Source organism: Rhinolophus sinicus, chromosome 5 (genome assembly GCF_057876585.1).
Source record: "Rhinolophus sinicus isolate RSI-liver-muscle chromosome 5, RSI-T2T, whole genome shotgun sequence".
Classification (NCBI taxonomy): Eukaryota; Metazoa; Chordata; class Mammalia; order Chiroptera; family Rhinolophidae; genus Rhinolophus; species Rhinolophus sinicus.
Window position 1 is genome coordinate 75,368,105 of NC_142505.1, and position 25,440 is coordinate 75,393,544.

The 25,440-nt window shown below is 36.1% G+C and overlaps 1 protein-coding gene across 2 annotated transcripts in view; it reads right to left on the minus strand.

Moving 5' to 3' along the window:
* Positions 1–337: 337 nt before the first annotated feature.
* FNIP1 (folliculin interacting protein 1) overlaps positions 338–25,440 on the minus strand; it is a 114,577-nt gene continuing 89,474 nt past the window's right edge. For both annotated transcript variants that reach the window (XM_019756042.3, XM_019756043.3), the window contains 5 exons: positions 23,790–25,206; positions 22,668–22,836; positions 6,658–6,855; positions 2,793–2,908; positions 338–568 (listed from right to left, as the gene is read on the minus strand). In XM_019756042.3, the coding sequence (XP_019611601.1) occupies positions 490–568; positions 2,793–2,908; positions 6,658–6,855; positions 22,668–22,836; positions 23,790–25,206 (1,979 nt within the window). In that variant the 3' untranslated portion in view covers positions 338–489. The remainder of the gene's footprint in view (positions 569–2,792; positions 2,909–6,657; positions 6,856–22,667; positions 22,837–23,789; positions 25,207–25,440) is intronic.

Consider the following 25,440-nt stretch of genomic DNA (forward strand, 5'->3'; position numbering starts at 1 on the left):
ATAGGCTGTTTAAAATACTTTGAAAAAACCCCAGAAATTAGCTATTTTGAATTGACAAAAGAAATAATCAAGGTTTTATATATCTATGTACCTTAGAAATAAAGAATTAAAACTAATGAAATGACTATCTCTGAGAAATTCAATCATGAGACATTTGTTGCTATTTATGAGTGTGGCAATGCTGTAGTGATCATATGAAATTTTTCGATGTTATTCATTTCGTAGAAATTTCTAAGTTATACTTTGGCTTTGTCAAATACTTTCCCCTCAAATTATTTATGCTGTTTCAGTTCATTTGGTTAAAAATCTACAACCACCCAAAAGTCCAGTCAAAAGGAAAAAGCAATCCAATTATCACACAATGTGCACTACAATGCAGAACACTCAGGTGACTCACTCAGATGGAAATCTAACAGGGAAAAAAATGCCATAAATGCATGTTGTGTCTGCTTCCTTGGTTTCTACTTAACTTTCCAAACAACCTTTATCTTAAAGGAGTATCTGAGCAACATATGGAGAGTGAGTACTTGCTACAGCAGCCAGAAGAGGAAGATCACTGGATTCAATTCTGAAATTAAAAAAAAAAAACACCTCAGTCAGGCTTTCTGTACCCAGGACAGGAGTCCTTCAGGCAATGACTGCTACCTATAAAGTCATTATATGTCAGGAGTCAAGGACCTAGGCCACCATGACCAAAAGGAAAAAGGTAAGAGAGCTGAAGATAACAAAAGTTGGAACATTTTCAGTAAGTAAAAACCAGAACCAAATATTTTTTAAAAAGCAAGCATCTGAAACCCAATGGCAAGTCATGGATGTAGGAAAGCATCTGACTGACCTGCCGATGGACCATGCATCATGGCAAGGGGCAATGTCTAAGAAACACAATATAATAGAATAATATTATATTGTATTGCACCCACGTTGCACCCACTTTGTTTTGAATACAAATATTTCTATAAGATATATTGGGAAGACATAATAGAGGCTTCTTAAAAATACTTCCTACCATAAATAATTTACAGGAAAACAAAAATGGCCAATAAACATAGAAAGATTCACTCATGCAGACTCACTCATGGTCAGAGACTGAATCTAAATAAAATCAGGCATCATTTTTCAGCTAGTAGCTTGACAAAGATTAAAAAGTTGGTAATAGCCAGTAGTATGAAGAGTACACTTCCTGCTGTTTGTGAGACTTTATTCTGGTACTTTCTGGTAGCATTTACTATTACGTATCAAAATAACTGTCACGATCAAAAATTTAATACACATGCCTTTAAATAAAAAATTCTACTTCAAAGAATTTATACTACGAACTTCAAAGATTTATATTCATTCTAGTATTGGTTTGGAATAGGAAAGAAAACAGAAAATACAGTAGGTCCTCGAATAATGTCCTTTCATTCAACATCATTTCATTATAATGTTGATGAGATGTCATAGGAACATAACTCTTATTTATACATCAATTAGCATTTGGTTAAACTGGTTTCATTACATATCGTTTCGCTTAAAATTGCAGAACCTATTAAAGATTTAAATGAGAACTTACTGTAATCTAAATTCCACCAAATAATGGAATGCTATATAGCTATTAAAAATAATGACATAGATCAGTATGTGCTTATATGAACAAATATTAAAGATATATTAAAAGGCAAGTTGTACAATAACATATAGAATATAAACTAATTTCTATTATTTACCTTATACATTATCTTATACATTATCCATTAATTGTGTTTGTTTGGGTGAGGGTTGCAAGTTGGGGAAAAGACGATGATGACTTGCTTTTCTTTTTCTTTTTTCTTTTTTTTTTAAATTTATTGGGGTGACAATTGTTAGTAAAATTACATAGATTTCAGGTGTACAATTCTGTAGACTTGCTTTTCATTTTATGCCAAAATGCACTATAAACTCTGGTTAAATTCACATTACTTTAAAAAATAGTAACGACTTTTTTAAAAATAACAACGATTTTTTAGAAAATAAAGTCATTACACAAACAGAATCATCTATTTCCAATATGGATGATAAGGAATAACATTAAAACATTAACAAAAGAACTTAATTTGGTTTCTGACACATATAGTAGCTACTTGTTGATGTTGGCTCTTTCTCCCTTGGTAAAAGCTGAATTAGACAAAAGTTCTAGCTTGTTTTAATTTATTCAACTAGCATTTCAAAGAATTATTCACACACACACACACACACACACACACACACACACACAACAATGGCCATAGAACATACGAAAAGTGATCACAGAACATAATGAAAACAGCTATACTATACCTCCCACCAATTATCTGTTCCTCCTTCAGCTAGCTAGATAACTGTCTTCTTCCCAAGAATAACTGCAGAGCAGACAGACAGAGACAATGGGGAAGCAGTAATAACATGTAGCTAATGTATTCCTCTCCATATTATGCCGTTATTTCAATCATTTCATTTGGATGGTAGGGCAGATGCTGGAAATGGTAAGTTTACAACATATTTATAAATAAAAATGAATCTATATTTATTTTTTCTAAGACAAACATTTAGATTTTAACTCATTTTTATCTGACTTTATTCCCAATTTACTGTAATGGCACAGGGGACAATGCCTTTCAGACCAGTGGAAGACAGGGGTCTGCTTTGATTATGGTATAGAGCAACCCAGTGCTAACAGTATCCCGCTTCTAACAGGCAAAGACACTGAAAAGGAAAGAAGGCAATGCTGAGGAATATCTCTTGCTGAAAGACAGTGTGATGTGAAAACAAAGCCAGACAAGAAACCATGAACATACCCTAGAACCACTCCCAACTCCTTGACATGAACACGCATCTGCCCCCTCAGGTACTCGGACAGCATTTTGCTCTTGAAGTACAGCTCCTGTAACCGGTCTTCAAGATGCATTACACACTGCAGTTAGGGGGAAACCAAAAACAGGTCAGAAAATGGTTTCCAATTTGAACTGATGGCGATTTCCTAAGCATCATGTTTTTGACAATTCTATTTTGTTATTCCAACATAAACTAAAATTTGGAACACATTTTTAAAACATGTAATTGTAGAGTATAAACCTTTTTCTAGCTCCCATCAAAGATTTTGATTCTACAATTTTGTTTTCTTAAAAGTGGTAAGTTATACACAATATGAAATTTACCATTTTAGCCATTTTTAGTGTACAACTGAGAGGCATTAAGTACATTCAAAATGTTGTGCAACTATCACCACTATCCATTTCCAGAACTTTAAAAAAGATTTTGATTTTAAATTTGATAAAATAACACTCTTGTAAATTTACATATTTCAAATGTGTCTACATAGGACAGGCTGCATTCTCCTGTAGAGTAAAAGGAAAACAGTTGGCAATAGCTCAGGCAATACTATGTAGTCCTTGGAAGAGAGATGTTTCTAAGCTGGAACATTAAAAACTAAAACACATTTCGTTATCCATTTACTTGCTCAATTTACTAAAATAGGTGATTTTTTTCATGTGAACTTATGCTATATATGCTTGAGGAAAAAACCATGATGTGCAGGTGTTAAAATACTAAATTCATACAGAGTATTCCTTTCCAACGAAAATCAACTATTAAAGCTAATAAACTCCCATTTTCTTCTTAGAAAAACACAACTGAATGCATTTCTTGGCATACTTATTGTTTTTGTGGTGTATTTTTTTTCTATAATGCTCACTTGGGCTGAAGATGCCTTAAGTGAAGAACAAAACGTTTACAGAATACATATATATAATAAAATTCATATAAATGTGTATATATATATATACACACAAATGTACAATTTACCATATTACCCATTTTTAAGCACACAATTCAGTAGCATTAAGTACATTTACAATGTTGTACAACCATCATCAATATCGATTTCCAGAATTTTTTTCACTACCCCAAACAGAAACTCTCTACCCATTATACAATAACTCCTCATTCACTCCTTCCCCCCAGCACCTGGTAACCTCTATCTACTTATGTCTCTATAAATTTACCTGTCCTAGATACCTTATAATAAGTAGAACCATATAATATTTGTCCTTTTTTGTTTCACTTATTTCACTTAGTATAATGTTTTCAAGGTTCATCTATGTTGTATAGCATGTATCGGATTTTCATTCCTTTTTATGGCTGAAATATTCTATTCTATGTATTATTATACTACATTTTGCTTATCCATTCATTCATTGATGGACACGAGTTGCTTCCAACTTCTGGCTATTGTGAATAATACTGCTATGAACTCTATAGTACAATTGTTTGAGTCCCTGCTTTCAACTATTTTGCATATAAACCTAGAACTGCTGGATCGCTTGACAATACAATGTTAAACTTTTTGAGAAACTGTAAAACTGTTTTACACAGCAACTACACCATTTTACATTCCCACCAGCAATGTACAAAGGTTCCAATTTCTCTACATCCTGGCTAATACTTATTTTTTTATCACAGCCATCCTTATGGGTGGGAAGTGGTATCTCATTACGGTTTTGATTTGCATTTTCCTAATGACTAATGATGTTAACATCTTTTCATGTGCCTACAGTCCGTCTGTATATATTCTTTAGAGAAATGTCTATTCAAGCCCTATGCCCATTTTTTAATTGACTTGTTCCTTTGATGTAGGAGTTCTCTATATATATTGGATAGCAATCTTTTTTCTGCTATATGATTTGCAAATATTTTCTCCTGTTCTATGGGTTGTCTTTTTACTCTGTTTATAATGTCCTTTGATACACAAAATTTTTAATTTGATGAAGTCCATTTTGCCTATTTTGTACTTTTGTAGCCTGTGCTTTTGGTGTCAAATCCAAGAAATCACTGCCAAATCCAATGTCATGAAGATTATTCCCTACGTTTTCTTCAAGGAGTTTTATAGTTTTAGCACTTAAGTATAAGTTTGCTAAAGTTTAGATTTAAGTTTGAGTTCATTTTAGTATACGGTATAAGAGTTCAACTTCATTCCTTTGTATGTAGATACCCAGTTTCCACAGTATGATTTGTTGAACAGATTCCTTTGTCTTTTGAGAAGTGTTCCCGTGTCGAAAACCACTTGGCCATGTATGTGAGGGTTTATTTTGGGGCGCTCTATTATATTCTATTGGTCTATATGTCTGTCCTTATGCTAATAACACACTGTTTCGATTAGTGTCACTTTGTAATAAGTTTTGAAATGAGGAGGTGTGTTTTACTACTTTGTTCTTCTTTTTCAAGATTGTTTTGGTTCTTCAGGGTCCCATGAGATGCCATACACATTTTAGGATGGGTCTATTTCTTTAAAAAAAAAAAAAATTGGAATTTTTGATAGGGATTGAATTGAATCAGTAGATCACTTTGTGCAGTGCTGTCATCTTCGTAATGCGAAGTCTTCCAATTCATGAACACGAGATATCTATTTATTTATGTTTTCAATTTCTTTCAGAAATGTTTTGTAGTTTACAGTGTGCAAGTCTTTTGCCTCCTTGGTTAAATTCACTTCTAAATAATTATTCCTTTGATAATATTGTAAGTGCTTTCTTCATTTCCTTATTCACTGCTATTGTATGGAAATGCAACTGCTTTGCACGCTGATTTTATACCTTGCAACTGTGCTGTATTCATTTATTAGGTCTATGAGTTTTTTTGTGAAATATAAGTTTTCTACATATAAGAGCAGTCATCTGCAAACACAGATAATTTTACTTCTTCCTTTCCAACTTGGATGCCTTTTGTTTCTTTTTCTCGCCTAACTGCCCTGGCGAGGACTTGCCAACACTGTGTTGAACAGAAGTAGTGAGAGTGGGCATCTTGTCTTGTCCCTCAGTTCAGGGATAAAATTTTCAGTCTTTCACCATCGAGTATAATGTTAGCTGTGGGTTTGTCACAAATGGCCTTTATCATGTTGTTCTACAGAGGTTTTTAACTATGCTTTATTACAGTTTTCCTAAGAAGAAAAAGAGCCTTGAAAGTTGGAAACGGTGTCTTCGGTAAGAGGTTACCAGCATTATGAAGAGGAGTTATTCAAAGTCCTGACATGAGAATGAGAGTCTAGAACATGCTGGCATTCTGCACAAAGCCCGGGGATACTGCATGTCCATACCTTTCATGATGCTAGTCAGGCACTGAATTCCAGCTACTGAATTCCGGCTGCCGAAATCATCGAATATAGGATACAGACATGTACACCCCCTCCTGTCCTATCTGCTTGGGCTGCCATAACAAAATCCCATAGGCTCAGCAGCTTAAACAACAGAAAATTATTTTCTCACAGCTCTGAAGGCTGGAAATTTGAGATCAGAGCACCAGCATGGTAGGGTTCTACTGAAAACTCTCTTCCTGGCTGGCAGATGGCTGCCTTCTCCCTGTGTCCTCACATGGTGGACAGAGTGCAGTCTCTCTCTTCCTCTTCTAATAACGCCATTAATTCTGCCCTGGGGGGCCCCACCTTCATGACCTAAACCAACCCTAATTACCTTCCAAAGGCCCATCTCCAAATAATATCGCACTGGAGGTTAGGGCTTCAACGTATGGATTTTAGGGGAACACAAAACTTCAGTCCATAACACCTTCTTTCAGGAAAACAATGAAGCTAACAGCAATACATATGCACATACTAAACAGCGTTTAGTCACCTATCAGAGTGCTCAAAGTAATTTAAGCCTCACACATACTTACAAAATTTGGAGACAAGTTATGTTTATAAAGCTGAAGAGTGGAATGAAGCAGATTGGAAACAAGAGTGGAAACCAGTACTTCCTTTCCCAATTTATTATCTGTCACTCGTCTCTGGCTACTGGCCACTTGAACAGTCCATTTATCCATATCTGCTATAATACAGACAGCTTCTGCTATTGGTTCATCCAACACTGGATGCTGGAAAGAAAAGAAGAATTAATCTTATGATAAGCAAATGAAGTTTTCAAAGTTAATGCTAATGGAATGAGGCAATGAAGATATACTCAACAAAAACAGAATAAAAGAATATTAAATTCTGAAAGCTACTGCCAAAGAATCCTTGACAGTTGAGGATGGAATAGTTAATTAACTTAATAACTAATATCCCAAGATATCTTATGGAAATCATTTCTAGATCGAGATTCATTATAAGAACTTTGTACTCTTTAAACCAGAACTTAACTTTCACTGGTCTTTTGGTCATTCATTCATTCAACAAATTTATTGAGTGCTAACTATGGTGCCAGGAAATTGAAAAAAATGTATTTTATCTTGAAAGAGCTAAAATTTTTAAAAATAGATAGGATAGAAACTCACATGAACAAGTCAATGGTGAGGTTCTGTACTAACTAACCCAGCCTGTCAGGCATTAAACTGCTTGAGCACCTCGGGGGCTAGTCCTTCATTATGTGAAGTACTTTGCTGACTGTGTGCAGTACGTTTCTCTGTTTTACCCAGATGTGTATCCAGGGTGCGGCTATAGTCGCATAATAGTTACAAAGGAGACAAATCCACTAATATGGAAAATGGAGAAAAAAGGTCACCACATACATACACACACACACACACACACACACACACACACACACACACTACCCATTTACATTTTTTAAAAATCAGATCTATATCTAAATGAAAATGTGTAGAAAAAAGAAGGGAAATACTCAAATCACCTATTTATCATGAAGATCTCTGTGAAGAAGTACGGAATATTAAGAAGTTGAAGAAGGATTTCTTCTTTTTGCTTTGTATATCTTTATATTGTTTTAATTTCTATCACAAGCATTTACCTAAATGACACTTTTATAATTAGAAAATTTAATGCAAAAGGAAAAAATATTTTTAACTCCCATATACTGATAAAAGGACCACAGGCACATGGCTGTGCCCTGGGCTTTCCCAGGTTTACATACAAAGACCAACAATGACAATACATAGCACCACTATCAGAAAGAGGTGATGGCCTACAATGCTCAACACTTCAGCAGCTTCCTGTATTTGGAAAGGTAAGGAGGTTTTCAACACTGGCCATATACATCAGCAGCAATAAGACTGAGATTAAAAACTATAATTTAAAATACTTAAACCCAATGGGACTTTTTCCTTTCTAGCTTTTACTGTTATTGGAATTTCATAGCTAAGAATGTAAGTTTGCTCCTGGATAAACCTGTGTTTGGTACCCTCAAAGGATATCCTTTTGCCCAGTTAATGAACAACCACTTTGAATAAAGCTTTTTACTCGATGCTAAGGAAATGAAGACATTGGAGCTCATGGTCTTGTGAGGGAGATAAAAATAAATATGCCAGGCTATAAAAAGACATATGTTATGTCATAAAGACATATGTCAGAAGACATATGTGAAGACAGATGAAATAGGAATCAAGTGCTGGTGTAGCAGAAGAGGGCAACAGTCGGTTCTGTGTGACTGGGCATTTCACTGTGGAAGGGACACAGGGCTATGACACTGAAGTATGGATAGGATTTTGCTGGTGATAAACAGAAAAGGAATTTGGATAATTCTGTAAGAGGAAATATCATGAGAAGACTCAGAGATAGAAATAGATACGTGAACCAAATTTGTGGAAAATGATATTGAGAAGTGTGGGAAGAAGATAATGGCAAAGAAAAAGCCTGAAAAGATACATTGTGAAGACTTTCCATGGAACTCTAAACTTCACATTTGTTTTTATAAAATAGTACTCAAATATTTCTTATTCAGTTCCTATGAAGGCTATAACGTTTTTCTATCCATCATCTTCATTACTGAAATATAATTTTGGAAACGGTGTATCTTACATTTTTAAGAAACAAGGTAATAATGAACATGTATTTTAATGTAAGTACCTCTATGTTTATAAAAGAAAAATAAGACAGGAGGCATGATCAAATATCCAAAGTGGAAGAATAACAAACTGTTAAAGGCAGATACTACTGCTAAAAGCACTGGGCATCTTTAGGAGATGAGAATTATGAAGGGGATCCATCTATTATCCTCACAAGGAAATGCCTAAACAGATTATGGAGAAACTGCTATGAACTATACCTTGTTTAAAGGGTTACAAACCATTATAGGAAGTAACTTTATAGCTCCTCAATCAAAAGGCAGGTGGCTAATATTTTAGAAGGTTTATCAAACAAAAATATTTATAAAATCCATGGTTTGTTTGTTTTTCTTCAAATTTTTGAAAACAAAAAGGGAAATGGCCCCAAATCAGTAGTCTGCCAAGAGAAAAGGGTTTAATTCCAAGTTTGAGGTCAGAAATAATTCAAATCAACTCACTTTAGGAGTTGTTAAAAAAACCGGGGAGGGGGGATAGGGGGGAGGAAGGGATCGTGCCAGTCGTTCATTTTAAAATTACTTGTTCTCAATCAATGAATTGTCATATGCCATATTCTAATCTGATAAAGTTTCAACTTAACCAATCTCACTCTCACCATCAACTTCTGGAAAAACAGCCTACATCTAATGGCAGCATATTCTTAACTGAGACTTTATAGTGGTCTCCTCCACAATCTTCACTAAATTTTATCCAGCTTCAGATACTTGCAAGTCACAAAATGGGAAGTATATGTAAGTGAGAGAGAAATAGTGAATCTAAAGCTTTATTTTTCTTAAAACTTCTTCTCTTGAGTTCCGTAACATTTACAATAAAAATTCATCCAAACTCTTACCAGCATTTTTTTTTCTCAGGAATTTCAAAAATCACAATAGTATCATACTCATAAATTCCCAAATCGTCAAGTGATCTCCTCACTAGTGAATACTTACTCCCTTATCTCTGTTACAAAACCTAATTTTTCAGTGCCTGCTAGGTACTGAAACACGGCCTGGCAAATTGCACTTTTAAACTCAAAATGTACCAAGTCAACTCCAGTGAATTTTCCTCAAAACTAGCCAGTTTTCTTTAATTAGCTTTCTAAAAAACAAAAATGAGATCCCCAGTGTTGCAGAGGGAATAGGCCTCAGGGACAATACAAATTGCTGTTCAAACTGGCATAATCTTTTGGAGAAGAAATTAAGCAACATGCATCAACAACATGAAAATAACGCTAACCTTAAAAACTGGCCAGTAACTTCATTTCTGGGTTATCTAGCTTAAAGAAAGAATCTAAAATTCATAAAACATAGCAACAATATCTGTGTTATTTATAATGGTAAAAGGAAGAAAATTTCTTTTAAAAGTTGAGCAAGAGAGAATAAAGAACGCAGAAATAAACCTATGTATATATGCTCAATTTATGACAAAGGAGCCAAGAATACACAATGGAGAAAGGATAATCTCTTCAATAAATGGTTTTGGGAAAATTAAACAGCCACCTACAAAAGAAAGAAACTGGACTCAGATCTTACACCATACACAAAAAATCAACTCAAAATAGATTAAAGATATGAACATAAGACCTGAAATGATGAAACTCCTAGAAGAGAACACAGGGAGTAAGCTCCTTTAACATCCATCTTGGCAATGATTTCTTGAATTTGTCACCAACAGCAAAGGCAAAACCAAACTAAACTAAAAGGCTTCTGCACAGCAAACGAAACCATCGGCAGAAAAGGCAACCCACAGAATGGAAGAAAATATTTGCAAACCATATATCTGATAAGGGGTTAATATCCAAAATAGGTAAGAAACTCATACAACTCAATAGCAAAAGAAAAAAACATCTCATTAAAAAATGGATAAAAGAATTGAATAGGCATTTTTCCAAAGAACACATATAGATAGCCAACATGCACATGAAAAGATGCTCAACGTCACTAATCATCAGGGAAATGAAAATCAAACCACAACACACCTGTTAGAATGGTTATTATAAAAAAGACAAGAGATAACAAGTGTTGGAGAGGGAATGGAGAAAAGGGAACCCTTGTGAATTGTTGGTGGGAATGTAAATTGGTGCAGCCAACTACGGAAAACAATATGGAGGTTCCTCAAAAAATTAAAAACAGAACTACCAGACAAACCAGCAATACCACTTCCGGGTACACAGCCAAAGGAAATTAAAACAGGATGTCAAAAAGGTATCTGTATGTTAACTGAAGCATTATTCACAATAGTCAAGATATGAAAACAACCTAAATGTCTACCAACAGACGAATGGATAAAGAAGATTGGGATGTATGTACATCTACACACACACACACACACACACACACACACACACACACACACACAATGAAATATTATTCAGCCGTGAGAAAAAAAGGAAATCCTGCCATGTGCAACAACAGGGATGAACTTGAGGGTATTATGCTAAGTGAAATAAGTCAAATAAAGAAAGACAAATACTATATAATATCTCTTATATGTGGAATTAGAAAAACTCATAGACACAGAGAACAGATTTGTGGTTGACAGACGTGGGATGGGGGTAGGGGATACGGGTGAATGTGGTAAAAAGGTACAAACTTCCAGTTATGAGATAAATAAGTTCTGCAGATGTAATGTACAGCATGGAGACTATACTTAACAATACTGTATTGTATATTCAAAAGTTGCTAAGAGAGTAGCTCTTAAAAGTTCACATCACAAAAAAAACAATCTGTAACTATATGAGGTGATGGATGATAACTAAATTTATTGTGGTGATCATATTACAATATATGCATACATCAAATCATTATGTTGTACACCTTAAACTAATAAAATGTTATATAGAAATACCATATATACATATATAGTGTACATATATACACACAGACACGTTTTATATATATGTATAGTACATATAAAAATATATGTTGGAGGAGGTGAGGAAAAATGGCGGCGTGAGGTGAGCCTCTGTAAAGCTCCCCTGCAATTTACAATGAATCGAACAACAAAAACTCCACAAAGGACTCCCTGCACAGCAGACATGCAAGATGAAGAGGCCCACTACCGACTGAAATCACCTACAGGTAGGAGATTCAAGTGAGCAGGAGAGGAGGGAAGGGAGAAGTGCGGAGACGGAGCCGCGGGGGCACAGGACGCAGACCTAGCTCAGTGCACCGAGCTCGCTGCATCCCGGAGCTACCGCAAGTGCGGGAGAGGGAAGAACTCGGACTGCTAGGGCTCCGCTTGTGGCCCACAAGGCTGAGGGGACAGCATATAAGACGGCTGAACCCAACGCTCACGGCAGAGACCTCGGAGCAAAGACTGAGGGAAGAAGGCTGAAAACGGTGGTTTAAGCCCTCACTGCCGAGCAGAGAACAGAAGCCTTAGGCACTGAGACTAGCCGCCCCCTCCCTACCCTCCCAGAGCTCACCCCGCCCCCACCTGCCCGGTGCTAGAAGCAAAACAGTAGCAGTGTCAGATCAAAAGAACAGAATATTTGCTGTTCTGAGAACTGTGGACTGCAGACACAGATTCGCAACCCAACTAGTTCCAGCAAAGGGGAGGGAGCTGTGGAAGCAGAACCAGTTTTGGTGGCGGTCGACGCCATTGCTCTGGGCCACCTCTCACAACTCACCCCGCCCCTGACCCCACCTATCAGGGCGGATCCCTGCAGAAGTAAACAGAACTGCTGAGACATACGGCTCTGAATCTGGAGCTGGAAGAGCTTTGAACATCAAAAGCTCTCCGCATACCCACCGGACACTGCGCCCTGTGACCTAGATGAACTATTAACAGAGGAGAAGCCCGTCTCCCAGGGGATCCCCCCATTGGGTGAGAAGCTGGAACAGTGCAGAGAAAACATAGCACTACCGTGTGGGAGAAGAAAAATAAGCTGCAGTCGGAGAAAAAATAAAACATTCTACCAACAAGTCCTGGAAAACAAAGAAAGACCGCTTCCTATCAACCTGTTGCAGAAGTCACTCCTGTAGATGTCTAGGAAGAGAAATAGTAAACCAGTAATTGCCATGAATAACCAAGGCAACAAGATAGCTCAGAAAGAAAGTGAAAAATCTCCAGAAAAGGCACTTAAAGATAGAGAAATATGTGACTTAAATGACAGAGAATTCAAGATTGCAGTTCTGAAAAAACTCAACGAGATGCAAGAAAACACAGATAGGCAGTTAAATGAACTCAGAAACACAATCAAAAAACAGCATGAGCCTTTTACGAAAGAGATTGAGATTTTAAAAAAGAACCAAATAGAATTTCTGGAGATTAAGAACTCAATAGAAGAAATTAAGAATGAAATAACCAGCTTAGGTAGTAGAGTTGACCAGATGGAGAAAAGAATCAGTGACATTGAAGATAGAAACCTGGAAATGACACGGATGGAAGAAGAAAGAGACTTGAGACTTAAAAGAAATGAAAGAACTCTACAAGAACTTTCTGACTCCATCAGAAAGAGCAATATAAGAATAATGGGCATACCAGAAGGAGAAGAAAGAGAGAAGGCAACAGAGAATATATTCAAACAAATTGTCGATGAGAACTTCCCAAACTTGTGGACAGAACTGGCTCCTCGAATCCAAGAAGCAAATAGAACACCTAATTACCTCAATCCCAACAGGTCTTCTCCAAGGCGCATTGTATTGAAGCTCTCTAAAGTCAACGACAAAGAAAGAATCCTCAAGGCAGCCAGGGAAAAGAAGACGGTAACTTACAAAGGAAAGCCCATTAGATTATCATCAGATTTTTCAGCAGAAACTCTACAAGCCAGGAGGGAGTGGAACCAAATATTCAAATTATTGAAAGAGAGAAATCATGAGCCAAGAATAATGTATCCAGCAAAGATATCCTTTAGATATGAAGGAGGAATAAAGACCTTTCCAGACATACAGAAGCTGAGGGAATTTTCTAATACACGACCTGCACTACAAGAAATACTAAAGAAGGCTATTCGACCACCATCAACAACAGGGACAATTTGGTGGCAACCAAAACATAAAAAGGGGGAGAGTAAAGGCCTGAACCGGAATACGGGAATGGAGAAAGTAAGCGTGCTGAAGAAAATGGAATACTCTAAATATCACACATTCTTTTACATAAACTTAAGGGTAACCACTCAAAAAAAATCCAAAACTGAAATATATACTGTAATAGAAGAAGAAACAGAGGGAAACATCATAGAATACCACCACACAGAAATAACAGACAACAACAAAAAGGCAAAGAATCAATGGAGACACAGCCTTACCAGAAAACTAAAGATAGAATGACAGGAAATCCTCACATATCAATAATAACCCCAAATGTAAATGGACTGAACTCACCAATAAAAAGGCACAGAGTAGCAGATTGGATCAAAAAACTAAACCCAACCATATGCTGCCTCCAAGAGACACATCTCAGCTACAAGGACAAGCACAGACTCAAAGTGAAAGGGTGGAAATTGACACTCCAAGCAAATGGTACCCAGAGAAAATCAGGTGTAGCCATAAAGATATCAGGTGAAACAGACTTCAAGGTGAAAAAGATAAGAGACAAAGATGGACATTTCATAATGGTGAAGGGGACTATAAAACAAGAAGACATAACAGTCATCAATATTTATGCCCCCAATCAGGGAGCAACGAAATATACCAAGTAACTACTAACAGTACTAAAGGTAGAAATTGACCAAAACACAATTATACTAGGGGACTTAAATACATCATTGACAGCTATGGATAGATCATCCAAACAGAAAATAAATAACGAAATAGCAGCCCTAAATGACACATTAGATGAAATGGACATAATTGACATTTATAGAGCACTTCATCCTAAAACTTCAGACTATACATTCTTTTCTACTGTACATGGAACATTCTCAAGGATAGACCATATATTGGGACATAAAATCAGTCTCAGCAAATTTAAGAAGATTGAAATCATACCAAGCATATTCTCTGATCACAAGGGCTTTGAAATTGGATATCAACTGCAAAAAGAAAGCGGGAAAAAACACAAATACATGGAGATTAAACAACATACTTTTAAAGAACGAATGGGTCAAAGAAGAAGTTAGAGGAGAGATCAAAAGATACATAGAAACAAATGACAATGAAAATACATCCTACCAAAATTTTTGGGATGCAGCGAAAGCAGTTTTAAGAGGGAAATTTATCTCATTACAGGCCTATCTCAAGAAACAAGAAAACTCCCAAATAAATAACCTCATGTTACACCTTAAAGAACTCGAAAAAGAAGAACAAGTAAAACCCAAGGTCAGCAGAAGAAAGGAAATAACAAAAATTAGAGCAGAACTAAATGAAATAGAGAACAAAACGACAATAGAAAAAATTAATATGACAAAGAGCTGGTTCTCTGAAAAAATTAACAAAAATTGACAAACCCTTGGCTAGACTCACTAAGATAAAAAGAGAGAAGACACTAATTAACAAAATCAGAAACGAAAAAGAGGAAGTTATCACGGACGCCACAGAAATACAAAGGATCATCCAAGAATACTATGAAGGACTATATGCTACCAAATTCAACAACCTAGAAGAAATGGACAAGTTCTTAGAAACATACATATAGCCTTCCAAGGCTGAACCATGAAGAACTGGAAAATCTAAACAGACTGATCACCAGTAATGAAACTGAATCAGTCATCCAAAACCTTCCCGAAAGCAAAAGTCTGGGACCAGATGGCTTCACTAGTGAATTCTACCAAACCTTCAAAGAGGATCTAATACCAATCCTGCTCAAACTCTTCCAAAAATTGAAGAAGAGACAATACTCCCTAACTCATTTAATGAGGCCAACATTACCCTGATACCAAAACCTGGTAAGGACAGCACAAAAAAAGAAAACTACAGACCAATATCTCTGATGAATACCGATGCAAAAATCCTAAATAAAATTCTAGCAAATCGAATACAACAATGCATTTAAAAGATTATTCATCACGACCAAATGGGGTTCATCCCCGGGGCACAAGGATGGTTCAACATCCGCAAATCCATCAATGTGATACATCACATAAACAAAATAAAGGACAAAAATCATATGATTATATCAATTGATGCAGAAAAAGCATTTGACAAGATACAACATCCATTTATGATTAAAACACTTAACGAAATAGGTATAGAAGGAAAATACCTTAACATAATAAAGGCCATATATGACAAGACCTCTGCTAATCTCATAATTAATGGTGAAAAACTGAAGCCCTTTGCTCTACGTTCAGGAACACGACAGGGCTGTCCCCTATCACCTCTGCTTTTCAACATAGTGTTGGAAGTCCTTGCCAGAGCAATCAGGCAAGAGAAAGAAATAAAAGGCATCCAAATTGGGAATGAAGAAGTTAAATTATCACTCTTGGCAGATGACATGATGCTATATATAGAAAACCCTAAAGACTCCACCAAAAAGCTATTAGAAATAATCAACGAATACAGTAAAGTTGCTGGCTACAAAATCAACGTACAAAAGTCCATTGCTTTCCTATATACTAACAATGAAATCTCAGAAAAAGAAATACAAAAAACAATTCCTTTTGCAATTGCAGCAAAAAGAATAAAATACCTAGAAATAAACTTAACCAAGGATGTGAAAGACCTATATGCTGAAAACTATAAGACATTTTAGAAAGAAATTGAAGAAGACACAAAGAAATGGAAAGACATTCCGTGCCCATGGATTGGAACAATCAACATAGTTAAAATGGCCATATTACCCAAAGCAATATACAGATTCAATGCAATCCCCATCAAAATCCCAATGGCATATTTTAAAGAAATAGAACAAAAAATCATCAGATTTGTTTGGAACCACAAAAGACCCCGAACAGCCAAAGCGATCTTAAGAAAAAAGAACAACACTGGAGGTGTCCCACTTCCAGACTTTGGCTTGTACTACAGGGCTACAATAATCAAAACAGCATGGTATTGGCAGAAAAACAGACACATAGACCAATGGAATAGAATTGAGAACCCAGAAATAAAACCACATAAATATGGACAGATAATTTTTGACAAAGAAACTAAAAACATTGGAAGAAAGACAGCCTCTTCAATAAATGGTGCTGGGAGAATTGGATAGCCACATGCAAAAGAATGAAACTGGACTGCTGTTTGTCACCATGTACCAAAGTTAATTCAAAATGGATCAAAGACTTAAGCATAAGACCTGACACGATAAACTGCATAGAAGAAAACATAGGTACTAAACTTATGGACCTTGGGGTCAAAGAGCATTTTATGAATTTGACTCCAAAGGCAATGGAAGTAAAAGCTAAAATAAACGAATGGGACTATATGAAACTTAAAAGCTTCTGCACAGCAAAAGAATCCATCGACAAAATAAAGAGGCCACCAACTGAATGGGAGAAGATTTTTGCAAACAGTGCCTCCGATAAGGGGCTAATATCCAGAATATACAAGGAACTCATGCAACTCAACAACGAAAAAACAAACAACCCAATTGAAAAATGGGCAGAGGTCTTGAAGAGACATTTCTCCAAAGAGGATACACAAATGGCAAATAGACATATGAAAAAATGCTCAACATCACTAATCATCAGAGAAATGCAAATCAAAACCACAATGAGATATCACCTCACCCCAGTCAGAATGGCTATCATCAACAAGACAAATAGTAACAAGTGTTGGAGAGGCTGTGGAGAAAAAGGAACGCTCATACACTGTTGGTGGGAATGCAGACTGGTGCAGCCGTTATGGAAGGCAGTGTGGAGGTTCCTCAAAAAATTACAAATAGAATTGCCATACCCAGCAATCCCTCTCCTGGGTATCTACCCAAAAAATCTGAAAACATTTATACATAAAGACACGTGTGCTCCAATGTTCATTTCAGCTTTGTTTACGGTGGCCAAGACATGGAAACAACCAAAATGTCCTTCGATAGATGAATGGATAAAGAAGTTGTGGTATATATACACGATGGAATACTATTCGGCGGTAAGAAAAGATGATCTAGGAACATTTGTGACAACATGGATGGATCTTGAGAGTGTAATGCTGAGCGGAATAAGTCAGACAGAAAAAGCAGAGAACCATGTGATTTCACTGATATGTGGTATATAAACCAAAGACAACAAAAGAACAAGACAAACAAATGAGAAACAGAAACTCATAGACACAGACAATAGTTTAGTGGTTACCAGAGGGTAAGGGAGGTGGGGGGTGGGAGATGAGGGTAAGGGGGATCAAATATATGGTGATGGAAGGAGAACTGACTCTGGATGGTGAACACACAATGGGATTTATAGATGATGTAATACAGAATTGTACACCTGAAATCTATGTAATTTTACTAACGATTGTCACTCCCAATAAATTTAAATATATATATATATATGTTTATATATAAAAATTAAATTTTAGTGTTGTAATGACATAGTAGGGAAATTATAGTAAATATAGATAAAAACAAAGTTTGTAAAGAAAACTTATCAAAACTATATTCTGGGGGAGCCAAAAAAATATATATACAAGTGGACACTTTGGTCAACATTGCTCAAACAGTAATTCGCTGTAGTCAGAAGTGTCTGAACGCTGATGGTAACCACTTTGAGCACCTCTTGTAATTGCAGAAGTCAAACATGACTTGTATTCATCTTTTGTTATCAGTATATATTGTGTATCATAATTTTAATAGTTTTTCCTTTCCTAAAATGTGTACACATTTTTTTGACATCCTCTCTCTCTCTCTATATATATATATTATATACCCTCTGTATATAGTATATATAAAAATGTATATGCATATATTACTATATACTATATATAAGGCCTCAATTTTATATACGTGTATGGTGTGTATAAACACACATACACATACATACATAGACAATAGTAATGATGACAAAAAGATACAAGGCACAGAGTGCCTAATATATATAGAACACCACACAGTAAAAGTCTGGAATATAAACAGTATCGCCTTCATTATCGGCAAAGAAACTGAGGCTGTATTAGATTAAATATCTTGTCTTAGGACACATAGGTAGTAAGAGGCCGAGCCTGGGCTTTGTGAAATGCCACATACTGCATAATGACTGGAAGAAATTTTTATATTAAGAATGGCTGCCACTGAATGTAGACTTAGAAAAATCCGTTTTTAGCTTTTGACACATTTTAACATTTTATAAAGTAAACACATATTGATTTGGTAGTAAGAACAATGACACTTTCTCAGAAACTTGAGAAAAAAACAAAAGACACTCCATTAATATAGTTCAGAAGAATAAGATGGTATCTTTTTTAAAAAGTACTATCCTCATTACTTGTGTCTTAAAAGGTTCCTCCATGCTTTTTTCCATGTATGCACATTAAAATAGTTCTCAGGTTAATATAATGATGATAAATTTTTAAGTATGCAATAACTAAAACCACTAAAAATAAACATACATGAATAAGAAAAAATGACTGAAAAAATGAGAAATTCAACAACCTGTTAGTGCTGAGATTAAGGTTGGTTATTTTACTTTTCATTGTTTCAAAATTTTCTGTAATACTGCTTTGATAATAAATATCTTCTTATAAATAAAAATATGAGAGGGAAAGACTTTTAGAAACCCAGTTACTACAACAGAGGGCAGAAGACAAAAAAACTCATCCTCCTTACCATAGCAATAGAACTCCAAGAGCAGAACTGGGACCACTAATATAAGTCTCTCAAATTTTGCAATGCCAGTTTTACTATTTGTGTCTGTATTAACCTTCGTCCATCTGTTTCAGAGACAGCATGGCACAGGAGCTTAAGAACAGGCAGATAAGGACTGATTTCTAGCTCTGCCATTCCCTATCCATGTAACTTAAAAACCTCTCCATGCTATACCTGAAATATAGGAGTGATAATAATGAGTACCTCAAAGGATTATCATAAGATTAAGTGAGGCATTACATTTAAGTGACATAGTAAGGCCACAAAAAATACTAAGTGCTTATTGTTATTACTCCTCCTCCAATAATTAGCAGGTGGAAACCCTTCACACCAAAATGCTTTGTCTTCAATAGGAGACAGTAACCCCCTCCAATGCCAGGCTTTCAGAGAACACCAAGGAACACTGTATGTGGTAATGGGTACAGATGAAGAAAAAAGACTAAATGACTAAGATCAGACGTAAAGAAGGACAAGAGGGCACAGAAAGCATTAGAGGGACCCACACGGGATTTCCTAACCAAGTAATTCAAGAAATACTGAGCACTACGTTCGGCACTGGGAGGACAGAAGTGAAAAAAAACAGATATGGTTCCTTCAGCCTGAAGGACAAATACCGTTGGCCGATGTAAATTCCTTCCTATGAAGCATTAAATTACCTATTATTATCTTCCTCACGTATTTATGTTTTTAGGCGTTGTACTACACTTACATACTTGCCTTATTTTCTCCATTACTAAGTAAATAACTTGAGGTCAGAAACTATTTATTTTTCATCTACACATATATATCCTTTGGAAAACTAGCACTATGTTTAGAACACAGTATGTCAGTAAATATTTGATTCACATTAAAAGGTTCAACAAAATAGCTTTTAAATATAAAGAACATGAGTTTAATAAGTTATCCTTATAAGCTTTGTTTTTGTCTGGATTTGCCATAATTTCCCTACTATACAATAAAACACCAAAATTTACAACTTTAGGTACTTTTCTACAGACAGAGGGTTTAAACTTTCTGGGCTAACAATTAAGCGACAGGTTGCTCACTGAGCCGTATTTTCTCACCCATGATTTCCTAGTTGGATTTCTCCATTTCCTTTTTAACGTTTTGTTTTTCTGGTGTGTTTTTTTTTGGGGGGGGACGGGGTGTATGGGGGAGTTTTGTTAAACCAAAAAAATTATTAAAGTGACACAGAGAATTGAAGGGAGAAACAGAAAATTCAGTAACAGCTGGAGACTTCAATATTCTACCTCAGTAACTGAAGGAACAACTAGATAGAAAATCAGCAAGGACCTGGCATCTATAGAACACTCTGCCCTACAGCAGCCAGCTACGTTTTTTCAAGCGCACACGGAACAGTCTCTAGGACAGAACATATGCTGGGCCATAAAAAGTCTCAATAAATTTAAAAGGACTGAAATCAGATAAAGTGTGTTGTCTAATCACAATGGAACTAATTTAGAAATCAACAATAAAAGGACATTTAAGAATTCTACAAATATTTAGAAATTAAATATCACACTGCTAAATAACCCTTGGGTCAAGGAAATGGCAAGAGAAGTTAGAAAATACTTTGAAGTAAATGAAAATGAAAACAAAATGTATGAGACTCAGTAAAAACGGAGCTTAGAGGAAAATTCAGAGCTTTAAATGCCTATATTAGAAAAGAAAAATATATTTCAAATAAATAACCTAAGATGCCATCTTAAGAAACTATAAAAAGAGCAAACTACACTGAAAGCAAGCAGAAGAAAAGAAATAATAAAATTAGGATAGAAAACAATGAAATACAAGACAGATAATAGAGAAAAATCAACGAAAAGAAAAGTTGTTTCCTTAAAAAGATGAACAAAATTGACAGACCTTCAGCTAGAATAGGAATCAGCAAACTTTTTCGGTAAACAGCCAGAGAAAACATTTTTGGCTTTAGGGGCTACAAGATCACTGTCTCAATGACTCAACTCTGCTGCTGAAGCAGGAAAAGAGTCATACAGTTTACGTCATACACTCAGGAAGAAAATGAAAATCAGAATAGATCTGTAAGAAGAAATTGAATTAGCAATTTAAAATATTCTCATTAAAAAAAGCCTAGACCCAGATGGCTTCACTGGTGAATTCTATCAAACATTTGGAGAAAAAATAATACCAACATTCCAGAATATCCTGAGAGACAGAGGAGGGAATACTTCTCAACTCATTCTATCAGGCCAGTATTATTCTGATACTACAGCTAGACGAAGACATCACAAGAAAACTACAGACTAATAATACCTCTCATGAATATAGACTCCAAAAATCTACAAGAAAATATTAGTAAATCAAATCCAGCATATAAAATGTAGTATATACCATGACCAAGAGAGACCGTCGCCCCTGGAATACAAAGGGTTGGTCTAAAAATCAATCTATGTAATCTATCACATTAACTGTTTAAAGAAGAAATACATGATCGTTTCAATAGACAATGAAATAGTATTTGACAAAATCTCACACCCATTCAAGATTTAAAGGTGGCGGGGGAGTAAAAGGGAGAAGGGGGTGAGACAAACAAAACTCAAAAAACTGGAAGAGAAGGGAACCCTGTCCACCTGAGAAAGGGCATCTGTAAGAATCCTACAGCTAACATCATACTAAATAATGAAAGACTCAATGTTTTCTCTCTGAGATCAGGAGCAAGACAAGGGTGTTCACTCTCAGCACTTCTATGGAACACTGTACTGAGGTTCCAGCCTGTACAACCAGGAAAGAAAAAGAAACAAAAGGCGTCCAGACTGAAAAGGAAGATGTTAAACTATTCGTTGATGGCATGAGCCTGCATGTAAAAAATCCTAAAGAATCCACACAAAAAACTACAACTAATAAAAGAATTCAGCAAGGTGTCAGGATACAAGATCAATAAACCAATTGTACTTCTACAGACTAGGAATGAATAATCTGAAAATAAAATTAAAAAAATAATTCCATTCACATTTAGGCCTTTGCAATTTTATTGATATTATAAATAATCTAGTGAGGGACGTCTATAAATACATACAGTACTTTCCTTATTTTAGATTTCCATTTGGACAGATTTCTGGAACTCTCTACTTGCTTTCATGGTGACAGGTACAAACACGCAGGTATTATATAAAGTAATTGATTCAGAGAAAAATGATTGGGTTACACAATGAAGTGTTCTGGGTTCTACTGGTTAACAGAGTTCATTCTAAATAAATTCAAGAGCAGTGAAGGTCACTCACCTGCACAGCGTGAGACAAATCTGACACCAGACACTGACGGAGCCTCTCATCACTCCCAATTCCTTGAAGAACAAAGTCAGGAACATAAGACGAGCAGTATCCACCCAACAAGGACCTCCCAAAATTGGCAATGTTGGGCTGAACAGCACTCACTTCAATTAACTTTGACCTAGAAGAAAGGTCCCAAAAGAAGGCGTACCTAATTAGTAATAAACATATTGTACCAATAGAAAGAATTTTGTACTCTACTAGTCCATATTAAATGCCATCATTTTCTACAAAATATACTCAGATTACAATCATTCTTAAATAAAAACTGGCTTAAGTGCTCAATCAGACCACAAAATACTCCCTCCTATCTAGAGAAGAGGGTCTGGTGAACAATTACGTAAGGAGGTGAGCATATCTCTTTCATAATAGACTTTAAGAGCATAACTTTTTCATAATAGACTTGAGAATACTGTCCATTGTGTATGTAACACAGTCTTAATACAATCCAATTACGAAGACCACATCCAAAACAAAGTAGTTAAATATCTCACAAACCCAAAGCTTGGTTTCTAACATTTCTCAAGTAAGATTTTTCGTGTATACTTGACCCAGAACGTACAGTCCCTGTTTTCCTCTTAATCTTGGCGAAATTGATTTGTAACAGCCATTTCCTACCTTCTCAGTGATTATCTCTCCCTAGTTGCCAGGCTCAGCATAGGTCCTTTTGGGGGCATAATTCACTCCTAAATGGCTTGAAAATTCCTAAGGAGTAAGAAATCTCCTACTGTGTTTCCCCGAAAATAAGACCTAACCCGACAATCAGCTCTAAAGCGTCCTTTGGTGCAAAAATTAATATGAGACCGGGTCTTATTTTCAAGGAAAATAAGATCTTACTTTTGGGGAAACAGGGTACATACCAACATACCTTTTCTCTACTGCCTTCTGTGTTATCTACAGAGCTTAGCCATTAATCCTTCCTATAAGTATCAGCACATGATAATAAAAGAGAATCTGTCCAGGATAATGATCTCTTCTTTTATATTAGCTCCTACCAACCTTCAGAGATCAGCTAAATAAAAGAATGGTACATATTTACGTAAGGCCTGTTATAGGTTGAAACTTCCTACTTACCCAGGGAAAGGTATCTCATCTTCTTCTGCCCAATCTCCTTGCTCTCCTCCGTAATAAGTGCTTACTTGTCTAGTCAAATCATGACCTGTATCTTCACTTTCACTATCCCCAAGAGCACTATCTGAACTTTCATTTCTTGGAATGTCCCATTCAGTTCCTACAGCAATTTTTTTCTCTGAACTGTCTTTATCCCCATGGGGGACAAGAATGGACAGTGTATCTCTTTGGTCCTGCTGAGGATAGCAGGTTTTACATGAATCTTTGTGAACTGTTTCTACACATTTACAAAATTCAATGTCCTGTTTGCTATTTTTTGTACACAATCTTTTTGAAAATTCTAACATACAGCAGTGTTCTTTACTGTCTGTACTTGTTTTTACTGGAATATCATCAATAGTCCTGGTTTCAATTGAATCATCATTAAAATATTCATCAAATAAGCTCATGCTTTCTGGGTCTGAGTGATTCCAACAGGGAAGTTCACAGGGCTCTCCAGACACCATGTTCACTGTATCAGACTCTCCAGATTGGTCCTTAGTTGTCTGTTTAGTTTCTTGATGCTGATCAATAGCCCCTCTTTCTTCTTTCAGTGGTTTGGTGTGATGCCTGGTAATCTGATCCACCACAGCCTGACTTCGGAGTTCAGTATCTGAGTCAGGTGACATAGAATCCCCAATCAAGAAGGTAACCTTTGCCTGGGCTGTCTCACAAGAAAATGCAGCAGTCACAAGCTTATCTGGAGGTTTTTTTTCCACAACAATTCCCGTGGATCTCAACACTTTGCCTGTGTGACTACCCGAATCGAGCAATTCCTCACGCTGCCATGTTTCTTCTGCTGGCTCCATGCCTGACTTTGACAATTCACATGTGTCTGCTGGAGCAGATCCTGCACAAACAACGGTCTCTAACTTGGTGTCAAGGCAAGTTCTTAATTTATCTCTGTACTGTTTAACATCAACAGCATTTTCTTCTTGGCAGTCAGAAGAAGTCATTGGGCACTCATCTGAAATTTCTAGCCGCTCCTTAGAGCTGTTTTGAATATCTTCGCTCTCTTGTCGCAACACATTCTCTGTATTTTGCTCAAGGAGTGGACGACTGCAATATTTACAGTTACAATTAGGAGTCCTTGTTTCTTCTGACTCTTTAAAGAGCAGACTGCTTTTGTTTCTATGCACTGTGATAAGCACATACTCAGATTCTTCTATTTCACCTTTCTCTAATGTGGTAGTAATTACTGTGCCTGGCATAACGATGGCTTCATCTTCTCCGTTTTCTAAAAGATGGGTTTCTTGAAGTTCAGAGCATCTGATGAAATAAGTAAGAAAATAAAGCAGCCTCTGGACCATGTCTTGTCGTTTGCCAACCACCACAGTCCTTGCTAACCGTACAGGAGAGCCAATAGCGCCATACAAGTCCCCTGCAATGGAGAAATGAGTTAATGACACATCCTCTAGTCATGCAGCTAAGCAGGTTATTTTCAATGATCAGAAACCTACTCTTATTGTATGAGGGTTCAGGTTTTATTCTTAGTTCCTTAATAGGAGAGTAGGATGAGAATGGTCTAAACCAAAGAGAAAGGTGAATGGAGGGGTTTCCTAGCTTCCTCCTTAAGTAGCTTCTGTGGTTTTGAATCCTCAAGCAAAAAGTCAGT